This window comes from Pollachius pollachius (genome assembly GCF_949987615.1).
Source record: "Pollachius pollachius genome assembly, chromosome: 1".
NCBI lineage: Eukaryota > Metazoa > Chordata > Actinopteri > Gadiformes > Gadidae > Pollachius > Pollachius pollachius.
In genome coordinates this window covers 10,941,837-10,955,794 of record NC_136934.1, presented here as the reverse complement: position 1 = coordinate 10,955,794, position 13,958 = coordinate 10,941,837, and the positions used below count along the sequence as shown (strand labels likewise).

At 43.1% G+C, this 13,958-nt stretch overlaps 1 protein-coding gene across 1 annotated transcript; it reads right to left on the bottom strand.

Annotated features, from left to right (window-relative positions):
* Window positions 1-165: 165 nt before the first annotated feature.
* arrdc1a (arrestin domain containing 1a) lies at window positions 166-13,784 on the bottom strand. Its single transcript, XM_079744053.1, has 8 exons — window positions 13,611-13,784; window positions 11,344-11,454; window positions 9,976-10,026; window positions 8,506-8,660; window positions 6,851-7,033; window positions 6,429-6,605; window positions 3,447-3,951; window positions 166-1,171 (listed from the first exon to the last, which is right to left on the bottom strand). The coding sequence occupies exons 1-8, from the start codon at window positions 13,726-13,728 to the stop codon at window positions 1,134-1,136; spliced, it is 1,338 nt and encodes a 445-aa protein (XP_079600179.1). The 5' UTR covers window positions 13,729-13,784; the 3' UTR covers window positions 166-1,133.
* Between the last annotated feature and the right edge of the window lie 174 nt (window positions 13,785-13,958).

The window sequence follows — 13,958 nt, the reverse complement described above, 5'->3', positions numbered from 1 at the left end:
AGTGGATGATGTAGGCCTACTATGGCCACATGGAAAGATAAATTTATCACCAAAACATTCATAACTCAAAGCTGATGTTTTACGTACAGAAATCAAGACATTGTAAAAGTAACCTAACTCAAGATTCTAGACATAAGCAGAGGGAACAGACCTTAAGAGTTTGAATCATCTTAAATCAAGAAAATCTTAGATTTATTAGAAACACTTGATAGTATGCTTGGAAAATAAACAATCACAAATAAATAACCAAAACAGTATGAACGTCAGAGAACAGAAAAAACAAAGATCTGAGGATGTGCAAACAGCAGATCACTACAGTACATCTTAACACGGGGAAAAGCGTTAAAACCAGCGTCACAACATATGCGCATATATTCAGTAAAGTTATGCAAGTAAAACTAAATTGACTTGGGCCTATTACTTTCAGGATGTACATAGAATATTATCTGTAGTGTTTGATTTGTACTGAAAGAATCAATTAACATTTAAATTTCTTATCAGCATTAACAGGCTATACAGCTAGAGTTTAATCACATTTCAATTGTTTGAAGTCCTGTCACCAGCATCAATCAATCAAACATAACACAAAGCCAAATACAAGACACAATGAAATGCAGATTATTATTTCACCTGCATTTGACCTACTAAAACGTATAACAGATAGGATTTTAAAACTACATAGCATTATCTGAATTGGGCTTGTGAGTGTGGCGTTAAGGAAAGTTAAAGCCAATTGTTGCCTTGAGAAAGTCCTCATGTTCCGAATTTTCTCATGTGGGAAAGAACTAAAACACGACAGACTCAACTTAAAGTGCTAAAATTTTGTAAAATAAAGTACTTTTGGTGTGCGGGACAAGTCTCAACTCTGTCTCAGAAGACTTCACACCAACTGTATATAAACAAAAGCTGCTATAAAACATTTAGCAACTTTGAAAAGTTTTGCATTATTTGTATATAAAGAACTATTTGTGTTTTATCTTTTAGTTTGCTGGGCTCAAAAAATAAAAAAAGTGGGAATTCTTAATCTCCAAAATGTTTAAAACGTCTCAAACAGCTTCATAGCGCATGGTTTTCTACGCCTCGCTGCCATTGGCTCGTGTGCTTGAGACCACTCCCTGCATCGCTGCCATTGATCATGTGTTGAAACTCTGGTTGTAGGAAGGTGGGGCCTCTGCAAACAGAAAAAAAGCTTGTCAAATTGTGCTCTCAGTCCTCATCGGCCACTGAGTCCTCTCAGTGGCCGATAGTGCTGCATATAAAGTTTCACACCGTCATTTATTCCCGCTCATAACATAACCATCCTAAGCCTTCACATTACCCAACAGGTTATTAACACTCTTGTTAGCCAAGTAAACACACAAGCTACACACTGTAAAAGTTGTGGTTTTAAACTGTGGGTAACATGACATAAACGACGAGTCCCTGACTTGAAACAACAGCAGGAGACCACAAGGGAGTGGCTCACGGGATGATCACAGTAAACATTATATATAAAAAGATATATGTGCACGACTACCTGCCTTCTGTTTCATGATTTAATCATTATAGTATGGTCAAATACGGAAAAGGTGATCATTCAATCCAACTAAAGAGCGAAAGATAAAGAGACGGATAGAGCGTGAGCCAGAAATAGAGAGAGAAATATTTGACTTGTTAATGAGGATTTATGGCTTATTTGACTACAGTACACATAATATTGTGTGGGTCCTAGGCCCATCCATGCCCGTTGCCAGCCATGAGGTCAAGGTCCTTTCTTTAGAGCGAAGACAGCTACGAGAGTAGCGCTGCCCAGAGGCCGTATTCTGACCTCTATTCAATCGTGGCAAAGAAAATAACATGAGCGATGTTTTTACTGATGGAGACAGCTCTTGGAGAGTGAAGATATCAAGCTTAAAGCTTAAAATATCTATGTGAAACGATTAAGTCTGGCTATGTAGGAAAAGTTTATTAAGGAAGCTACTTGTACTACGTTGCTGACAGCATTAACATGTTTGCTTAGTTAAAAAAGGTATGTCATGTAACATTTCCTCGTTCAAATATCTCACACTTTATCCCAATTACTTCCAACTATGTTCGAACCTTAGGAATCCCATAGTTTTAGTCATGGTCACGGGCCTTTACATTTGGGCGCTTGTCAATGGCATCATATGTCCTTTGCCCTCTAACCTCCGAGTAAACACACAAAAACATTTGTATCCCTGGAGACCTAATTTATTGATACATTTCAATTCCGATCTAGCTTACTGCGATGTACTTTACTTGGGCGGTTATTTATTAGTCATGTTTCGCATCTCTCCAAGAGAACCATCTCTGTGGTTTCTGTTGACTTTTTGCGCAGACTACTCTTTTTTTTTAGTAGGCGTGATAAAAGGTGTGCGAAAGTTTCCACCAAAGTACACATATGGAAAGTTAGTTGAATCTTTGTTATATACAGTCTATGTGTGTTACAGCCACACCGATACACAACTGCGGTTGCAGTTCTGAAGTTCTTTACCTGCTCTATACTGTTGTAAAGCTACCAGCAGCATACACTTCTGACCAGCCATTTGAATCTATTTGGAACCATTTGAAGCCTGAGACATCTCTGGTTAAATTAGGCTATTGTTTAGGGAAAGGTACTTTGTAATTTGCAAATTGTTTATAATTATGGACACAACGATGGCTCTTTAGAGAGGAGTGCTGTTGCCTGACCATCTCCTTGGCAGGTAAACACTGCAAAACAGACAGGACTCATAGCCATGATCAAGTCTTTAATTCCATGCCTCACATCGCTGTAATTCATAGTTAATATTTGTGGAATATCCTATATATCTTTCCTGCTTACAAGAATAACTAAAATCAGTATAATCAAAATGGATGGGGAACACGGTAATGCTTACAGTAACTTCATAAAGTTAAGTAACAAGGTTCAACATGTTCATAAAGTAATTTGTGGTCTGTGATGACCACAGTTAACAGAACTTTGCTTCCCCAGGATTAATTCCCCACTTAACATTATCTACAGCTGTATATATCATTATTTTATGCGGTGTTATCTTTCATCAGAATTAAATGACGTTAAAGTGAATGATCGTTACGCAAATACAACTTTAGTACATTGAGTCGTCTGTGGACATGATTTTGTTATCGCGTCAGATTGATTTTCACCAGCAATGGTGGTGAAGACAATCACCCACATTACTTCAAGACATCTAACTATTTATTTTGTTATTGCTTTGATTGAGAGGCCCCTAGTGGCAGAAATAACAAACACCTTTAACTGTTTGAGGATACACTGTGCGGAACAGTTAGAATGCGGCTGGGGTGGAAACCACAACTTTCTGGCAGTATGCTGCCCCCTATTTGTTTGCAGTGTGAAGTTATTCAGCCGCATCGTAGACATAATACAATTAAAAGATCCCCTCTCATAGTTTAACCACCCCAACCCCGACCGATTGGGTACTAACCATTAGGGTACGAGGCAGACTGATAATCCGGGGGCAGGATGAGAGGAGAAGGGGACGGCATCATGTTAGCATTGCCCTCAGAGAAGACGGGGCCGCAGCTGTGCCTGTTGTTCTGGGGGAAGGTGAGTCCGGGGGCGTAGCTAAACGAATTGGGGGACACTGGCGTGTGGGGGCTCAGGTGCCCAATCTGGGAGTAGCTCTTGGCGGGAAGGGCCTCGCCGTAGGGGGGCCACCCGCCACCCGCGGCCCCCCGCCCCTCATCGTCAGGAGGTGCGCTGGGGGGGACATAGAGGGATGCTCGGTTCCTCGGGTTGGGGCGAGGGGCAGGCTTTGGGGCGGTGCGCGGCGGAAGGGTGGGCTCGCCGTCTGTGGTGGAGGTGGGGGTGGAGGTCGGGGTGGAGGAGGAGTCAGTGGGGGTGGGTTTGGAGGTCCCCTTCTTGTCCAGCGAAACGTTGCCGATGTGAATGGGCAACACCAGGGTGACCTCTGGAGACTTGATACTGACCTGAAACAACACAGACTAGCCTTAATACTGACCTGAAACCACACAGAGTAGCCTTAATACTGACCTGAAACCACAGACTAGCCTTAATACTGACCTGAAACCACACAGACTAGCCTTAATACTGACCTGAAACCACACAGACTAGCCTTAATACTGACCTGAAACCACAGACTAGCCTTAATACTGACCTGAAACCACACAGACTAGCCTTAATACTGACCTGAAACCACACAGACTAGCCTTAATACTGACCTGAAACCACACAGACCAGCCTTAATACTGACCTGAAACCACACAGACTAGCCTTAATACTGACCTGAAACCACACAGACTAGCCTTAATACTGACCTGAAACCACACAGACTAGCCTTAATACTGACCTGAAACCACACAGACTAGCCTTAATACTGACCTGAAACCACAGACTAGCCTTAATACTGACCTGAAACCACACAGACTAGCCTTAATACTGACCTGAAACCACAGACTAGCCTTAATACTGACCTGAAACCACACAGACTAGCCATAACACTGACCTGAAACCACACAGACTAGCCTTAAGACTGACCTGAAACCACACAGACTAGCCTTAATACTGACCTGAAACCACACAGACTAGCCTTAATACTGACCTGAAACCACAGACTAGCCTTAACACTGACCTGAAACCACACAGACTAGCCTTAACACTGACCTAAACCACACAGACTAGCCTTAAGACTGACCTGAAACCACACAGACTAGCCTTAATACTGACCTGAAACCATACAGACTAGCCTTAATACTGACCTGAAACCACACAGACTAGCCTTAATACTGACCTGAAACCACACAGACTAGCCTTAATACTGACCTGAAACCACACAGACTAGCCTTAATACTGACCTGAAACCACACAGACTAGCCTTAATACTGACCTGAAACCACACAGACTAGCCTTAATACTGACCTGAAACCACACAGACTAGCCTTAATACTGACCTGAAACCACACAGACTAGCCTTAATACTGACCTGAAACCACAGACTAGCCTTAATACTGACCTGAAACCACACAGACTAGCCTTAATACTGACCTGAAACCACACAGACTAGCCTTAATACTGACCTGAAACCACACAGACTAGCCTTAATACTGACCTGAAACCACACAGACTAGCCTTAATACTGACCTGAAACCACACAGACTAGCCTTAATACTGACCTGAAACCACACAGACTAGCCTTAATACTGACCTGAAACCATACAGACTAGCCTTAATATTGACCTGAAACCACAGACTAGCCTTAATACTGACCTGAAACCACACAGACTAGCCTTAATACTGACCTGAAACCACACAGACTAGCCTTAATACTGACCTGAAACCACACAGACTAGCCTTAATACTGACCTGAAACCACACAGACTAGCCTTAATACTGACCTGAAACCACACAGACTAGCCTTAATACTGACCTGAAACCACACAGACTAGCCTTAATACTGACCTGAAACCACAGACTAGCCTTAATACTGACCTGAAACCACACAGACTAGCCTTAATACTGACCTGAAACCATACAGACTAGCCTTAATACTGACCTGAAACCACACAGACTAGCCTTAATACTGACCTGAAACAACACAGACTAGCCTTAATACTGACCTGAAACCACACAGACTAGCCTTAATACTGACCTGAAACCACAGACTAGCCTTAATACTGACCTGAAACCACACAGACTAGCCTTAATACTGACCTGAAACCACACAGACTAGCCTTAATACTGACCTGAAACCACACAGACTAGCCTTAATACTGACCTGAAACTACACAGACTAGCCTTAATACTGACCTGAAACCACACAGACTAGCCTTAATACTGACCTGAAACCACAGACTAGCCTTAATACTGACCTGAAACCACACAGACTAGCCTTAATACTGACCTGAAACCACACAGACTAGCCTTAATACTGACCTGAAACCACACAGACTAGCCTTAATACTGACCTGAAACCACACAGACTAGCCTTAATACTGACCTGAAACCACACAGACCAGCCTTAATACTGACCTGAAACCACAGACTAGCCTTAATACTGACCTGAAACCACACAGACTAGCCTTAATACTGACCTGAAACCACACAGACTAGCCTTAATACTGACCTGAAACCACACAGACTAGCCTTAATACTGACCTGAAACCACACAGACTAGCCTTAATACTGACCTGAAACCACACAGACTAGCCTTAATACTGACCTGAAACAACACAGACTAGCCTTAATACTGACCTGAAACCACACAGACTAGCCTTAATACTGACCTGAAACCACACAGACTAGCCTTAATACTGACCTGAAACCACACAGACTAGCCTTAATACTGACCTGAAACCACAGAGACTAGCCTTATTACTGACCCAAAACCGCACAGATACTGGACATAACAACGACCTGAAAAAGGTTAGGGGTCTGTTTGGTTTCTTACTTTAATGTAATATTCGATCTTGATGAGGTCACAGCCGACCAGGGAGGACTGGGGGAGCGGTGGGACGATCATCTGCTCCGTCCACTCCGCCTCCTTCCCCGGTTTCACCGGAGAGCCCTCCACCTCTGCTATCGACCGCAGGTCATGGATGGGCTTCTTGGTCTCATAGCTCACTTTCTGTTTGTTTGGCAGGCGGGGACACAAGGGTGGGTAAATCAAACGCCACCAAACCCGTACACAATACATTTAAGGATTTGTTTAGTGATTAAGGGGAGTTGGATTTCACTCCTTATTGTTCACATCCAACAGATATAGATACAAAGAGTATGTGCTACATTATTGATTGTACATAAACCTGGATCATGTACATTGGCCGTGGGTAGGTAGGCAAGAGGGAGGCAGCGAGGGAGGTAGAATGTTACCTGCATGAGGCTAGCCACCACCATACTGGTGGTCTTGCCGGACTGGTTGTGGATGTTGACAGCGAGTTTGATGACCTGGCCGGGCGTGTAGCCTTTCATGTCACTCTCCGCCTTCAGCACTATGCTGCCGGACTTCACCAGGAGGTAGGTGAACTCCCGAGTCACTGCCGACACGTTGGGCCCCTGAGAATAAAGAGTTGATTTATTAGACAACAGACAGAGAGAGGGGACATTCAGAGGGCTTCACATATAAAAGGAAAACACATTTTAAAATACAATGAAAGGACCATGTAAAAAGACAATCATTAAAAGGGGATGGGAGGCGTGATACTCAGACCCCAGCTGAGGTTTTTCAGGTTCAATCCCAAATGTCCCTGCACGCATCCTTGAGCAAGATTCCCCAACCCTCTCTTAAATGTAATGTATGACTTCCATGTCAGTCACTTCAGATAGGATCATGCAATAAATCACTGAATTAAACGTATAAAGCATTTTAGACAAAGGCTATTCACAGTGCAAAGACAATCATTAAAAGAACAAGGTCATATAGAAGTTTAATAAGTAATTAATAAAACAAGCCAGTTTAGTAACACAAACGTTTTGAGCCAAGATTTAGGAGTACTTTATGAGCTTGATTTATTCAAGTTTTGTTTGAGATATATAGTGGTAGATAAAACTTAAAAGTTGCCTTGTGCAGTACTCTTTTTGGAAAAAGTTTGCAGAGTCAGGGTCGCTTGTAACTCACTTTATTTGGTAAAGGTTCGCTATGATATCTTTGAAGCAAAAGGAGAGGAATTGTATTATGCACGCATGGAGATACGCTTAGTAGGGCATCGGATGGATACGTTACCTGGAGCGTTCTGGCCCACTGGGCTATGTGTTGTGACTTTGGGCAGACGTGGACTCAGTTATGTGCTCTGATTGGCTAAGCATGGTGCTGAACTCCCGCCTCCTGGATACCCGTATGTATACTCTGTGCTGATCCCTTGCGGCTATGTGTTGGCATTGCAACTTGGTTTATGGCTTGGTGCTGACCTCTTGTAGCTATGTGCGGGAATTACACTTGTTTTTGTGGCCTTGAGAGTCTGGGTTTCTCGAATACCTGGGCCACTCGTATCTCTAGAATTGACACATGATGTATGAGCTGGACGCCTCCCTTGGCTCAGGAGAAAAGAAGATGCAAAAGATGAGAAAGAAGCCTCTCTAATTGCCAAGGACATATGTGGCCTGTTGGTATGAAGGTGTGAATTATGTCACACTTGTCATTCTTGGTTGGGGACCAGTCACATCACCCAACAAAACATTATCTATAGCTGTTTGGGTAGGTGACTCATCTAAATGGCAAGCTGGTAAGTCATTGATATGTTACTCTCCGCACTTTCATTTGCATGTAATGACAAAAGGTGACTAATCTTAACGTGAATACATCTTTAATACTTGAACTCGTCAGTGATCATAATTTCCGAGTCACATCAGATAGTTTCTCATGATCCCGCATTACAACGTCATGGACTTGATTGAGCAACCCATTGTGCTGACCTCTAACGACAAGTAACTACGTCATTGAAGGTCAACAATATTACCTCACTTTTGAAGACAACACATCACACTAACAATCAAACCACGGTACACCCAGGGCTGTGTTCTTTGCTCACCCGGATCTCCGGCACATCGTTGAGGTTGAGGAGGGTCAGGAGGTAAAATGGCTTCTCAGTCTTGAAGTCCTTAGTGAACCGCGGGGTGTCTACGAACGCCCTCACACGGTAAATGATTTTCCCGTAGGTCCCCTCGAAAGATGTTGGCGCAACGGCTATGGACCCACAAAAAGAAAAAGGTTAAAATACTAAATAAATTCGATAAAAAATTGCTTTGGGAAAAGACCTGGTGCTGTGCTTGTTTTCTAAAGTTTGCTAACCCCAGTCCACCATAAGCACCAAGGAAACAAAAACGATATACATTTAGCTATTACATATAGCATATTATTAAACCATTTCTTATGTGCTTATTTTTTAAATATTAAGGAATCAATGAAAATAATTGACATAACTTGGTTGAGTACCTCCAAAAACCTTTAACATGTATTTGCCATACTGCAGAAAGAACTATCCTATTATTACAGGAAAAACAACAACTTTTTTATTACATAACAGTAGTAGTTAGTATTACAGTAGTACGACTAGTTGGAAAGCAAAACTTGAAGAGAGTGTGAGCCGATATAGCACATCACAGCGAAGGGAACCGGTTTTGCCGTGCTCAGATGTTGGTTTGTGGTTTGGTAAGTGTCTTTGTGAAATGAGCTCACATGGTAAAGTGGACAACAATAGAACATTCATAACTGTTTGCATGACAATGGGCTGGGCTTTTTAAAGCATGGTATGACTACAGGAGCAGACAAACAAATGTCTATACATATCATCCGTTGGTCTGTCCATTTTGTCCTGAAACATTGAATGCCAGGTGACCAGTCGCTCACAGGCGCAGGTTGAAACCATGAGTCGCTTCTGCTCCCTTCGGAACAGCAGAACAGGTTTGATGTGTTTTAAAAACTAAACACGCAGTGCTGTTTCACGATCAGTGAGTGAAAAAAGTAAACCTAACCCGTGTGAAAAAGAGTGAGAGAAAAAGTTGTGTGTGAAAGGAATTTTGTGCAGTTATTATTATGTTGTATCTTGTTGTATCTTATGCTTTGGCAATGAGAGAGACAGAGAGATAACGGGATTTGTTGTAGAAGAGAGTCAGTGATATTTCTAACAAGGAACGTGTAAGGTTCTAGTATTGTAACACACTTCAGACTGTTTGTGTTTAGTGATGGTTGAGTAATATAACATCCAAAAGGTGAGCTTTTAATAGTCGTTATTTGGAGTACGCTTTAAAAAAAGCCTTTCCCTTGCTCCTTCACAATAACCAAGCCATGGCTGACAATATTAATGCACATTATTTTGGAATGGCTTTCCTAAACCACTGATCCACCAATCCCACCAACACGGTGTGTATGCGCGTATGTGTTTTTGTCGGGGGTAACATGCCACAACATGTCCAGTGGACCAGAAAGATCAGGGGCTTTGAGCACCAGGGAGAGGGCAGAGGGAGGGGGGAGGAATGTGACAGGTGGTAGTTGCTCTTACCGGGGATGAGGAACTTGAAGGGGAAGCTCTGGTCTCCGGGTTTCAGCGTTCCTGGGACAGATGGAGAAAACAGACGACAGCATCTGTTTAGCTGTCTCAGGGTTTAACAATGGGGAGTATTGTTGTTGGTCCCGGTTACCGTGACGACGGGATTCACCTTTGGGCTGGGACAGAGACCGCAGTGTTCCCGTGGTGACCTCGCACGCAAACACACACATACACGCACGCACGCTATTCCGGACATGTTTTCTTCCCAAGTATGATTTTGGGTTTAATAATAGGGTGTTTGACTCGCAGCAAAATGGGGTTTGGCCCCAATCCAATTGTCCACAGTCTACCTGTAGTCATGTTGAGCAAGAGGACCCCTAACCGCCTGCTGTCCCCTAATCCACTATTTAATAGAGGAACCTCTGTATGCATGTATGTATGTAGGAATGAATGAATGAATGAATGCATGTCCCCCTGCATTTCTCTCGAACCATTCATCTGAGCTACTTCCCACTTGGTGTGTGCATTGCTGGGGACCCGAGGCAGTGCAGTGTCGACTTATTTTGACAGACGGCGCACGTTCAAATTGAACAAACTTTGAACAAAACGAACAACAAGCGGTGCTCTTGGCAGTAGTGTGTGTGTGTGGGGGGGGGGGGGGGGGGGGGGGGGGGGGGGGGGCTTCAAACAGTCTCCAGCATGTCTTCCACTACGTCGGCGACAGGCCTACACATGCCGCGTTTCATTGTCTGCAGTTCACTTTGTCCCTGTACTTGGAGGCTGGATGTTCTACCATTGCTCTGATGCTAACTCCATAATAAGAGTAAGTTTCATAGTGAGAGTAAGCCTCTGTAAGTTTTTGTGTCCTGCGGTTTTCTTGACGACCGGCCATTCGATCGACTTCACACTTCACGGGTGTATTGCTCAGAACCCACGGATGAGCTGAAAGAGCTGCTCTCGAGAACGCTGCAAGCAGAAATACAGGAGGCCGAGCAGTCAGCCTATTCTCAACAGGCATTTTTTGAATGGGCACTGCACTAGTGTTTCTATCACTTTGACTAAATGGGATGCGTGATGAAAGAAGAATGAGGAAGTATTTGATTGTCAAACTAGCTCAATCCTATTTGAATCAAGTCTGGTTCCAGAAACAGTTTCGCTTAGCATCTTTGGAAAGCCACTGGGTATCTGTGCGATTGTTAGTATACTACTGTGTTTTATTATGTTCCTTATTTGCCCTCCAGTTGTATACGTTTACCCAATTCCCCTCCGTCTGTGATCTTGTGCTTGCCTGAGACCCGGCCCCCATGGCGATCAAACCGTCCCCTCCCCTCTCATTATCCTTCCTTATGGACATGGCCCCTTATCTTTATCTGTGTCTACCTTTCTCAGCGACGGACACGGTGCTGTTGAAGTACTGCTCCTCCACGGCCCAGTCTGTGTCGTTTGCCTTGGTGGTGACGCCACAGAACCCGTTACAGTTTAACTTGATGGCTGCGGGGAACACACTGGTTAGAACCAAGGTTCAAACACTGAAAAAACAGTTTTTTGGTATAAGCATTGGCTAAAAAAACACCATGGTTAAAAACACTGGTAAAACCGTAATTACAACTGTGGTAAAACACTGGTTAATACACAGGCTAAACAATAGTTTAAACACTAGTTTAAACGCTTGTTTACGCCCTGTTTATACCCTGGTTAAACACTTAAACCTAGGGTAAATTTACTTTTAAATACTGTTTAAAATGCTGGTTTAATATTTAAAACCACATCAATGGATGTTTCCACACTGATTAAAAGGGATAAAAACAAGGAAACTCTTGTAGGAGACTATTTGTATTTCATAACTAGTGGTAAACAAGTAAATTACAACCTTCTCGGACACAAGCAGGCATGGGACAGTGCAACGATAACAATAACAGCAGTAATATACACCCAGATTAATAATAATCCAGAATTGTTATTTCAGACCGGAAGTATTAAGCCTAACTAAAATTGTAGTCTATGTGGATAATGTGACTCCATTTTGCACAGGTGAGCATTGACTGGCAACCGTTTCCATAATGGTTGCCATGACCGATATGGTGTTGTGAGGTCATCTACTCTCCACTCCTTGAAAAGAAATCTGAAAGGGAGAAGTGGAAACTTCTTGGGCAGTTCTCTAACACCCTCACACACACTATAACTTCTGGTGTGTGTGTGTGTGTGTGTGTGTGTGTGTGTGTGTGTGTGTGTGTGTGTGTGTGTGTGTGTGTGTGTGTGTGTGTGTGTGTGTGTGTGTGTGTCTATTCCAAGCAAAACTACAAAAGAAAATGCAAATATTAAATCCAAATTACATCTAGTTTGAGCCCTTGTGAAACCATGTTAAAAACATTTCTAATTAATTCCTTTATAATGGAATGTGGCCACATCACAAACCGGCCACATCAGTCAGTAAAAGGAGTGTGCTTCTTTGACAACCTGCAGGATAGAACTGCAACCTCAGAATAAAGATTACATTTTTTCAAGTAGCTAGGTTATTTTCTTTGGTTGTATACGTTTACCCAATTCCCCTCCGTCTGTGATCTTGTGCTTGCCAGAGACCCGGCCCCCATGGCGGGGAACGCACGGAGTCAGCTGTAACACCTGTGCGTTATGGGAATGTACCCATACACACCTTAAAACACCTCGGCTATACATATAGGTCGACTTGGGGAAAAGGCATACGATTGTCGACGAATGAGATGCTTTGATTTCAGTCTTCCTCATCAATGCAAACAACGAAAAAATACGATTTAAGGAAAATCGTTCGTTAAACATGGTTTGAGGGGAGAAAACGTAAGCTAGAACAACTGTAATAAAGGTCAGGGTCACATGTCACGGTTAGGCTTTACCTGGCTCATGAAACCAGAGGTAAACAGCTTCGTCACGAACATGAGTTTCACCACACGTACAAAACCGGCTTTTCCAGACCAGGAATGTACACAGACCAGACCTACTGAGCCAACGCAGCCTATATCTGCCTATAGCAAATTTTCCAATTCATTTTTTTTTTTTCATTTGACGGCACTACAAATACAGCACCCATTTTGACATTTAAACAAACTCTCAACCAGCTTTTAAATACGTTTTCACAATTTTTTTATAAAGCCAACTTTATAAACCATCATACTCTATCTGTTTACCATCAACAAGGGTCTATAACTTACACATATTAAATTGCATTGCAGATTGCTCAAGTTAAAACTAAAGCTTTATTGAACCCCTAATGATAACAAAAAGGTGTGGAACTGGACGGCGGATATCAACAGCGAGCGCTAGCTCGTTCCTGTCCCGAGGAACACACGGGGTCAACTGAAACACCTGTGCGTTATGGGACCCCGTGTTTAGGACGTTTACGAATGTAACCCTTACACATTGAAACACCTCGGCTATACATACAGGTCGACTTGGGGAAAAGGCATACGATTGTCGACGCAGGAAACGAAAATATTTGTGTAAAACAAAAGAACAAGTAAAAAAAAGCCATATTGAACAGAGTAGATTCCTGGCCCATCGTCCGACCAGGGTGGTTATTTTATTCAGTCCACTCCACACATCAAACGGGTGGTCGTCGCACTTCCTTGTTTTGACGGTGGTGTTTGCAGGTGCGAAACAACATGGAAACTCACCTTTGCACGGCATCGATTGGGTCACTTTGAATTTCAGGGTGCCGGAGATAGAATCCCCGGGACTATAAACCACTTTGTTTTTGTCAAAGGTAAGCTCAAACTCCTGGATTTTCCCCATGTTTCTGCAGGCCACCACGACACGGGTGGCACCAATCTTACTGAGTCACCTGTGCTCTCAAGACGCGCCTTGGATACTTTGCCCCTTGCCACACCCCTCGGCCTGACGTCACCTGGCCCCACCCCTCGGCGTGACGTGAGGGCCACACTCTTCACGCAAGTCTCCATGGTTCAAATAAACAACAAAAAGGTCTGATAGTATTCTAACATTTTTCTTCTAATCCACAACCC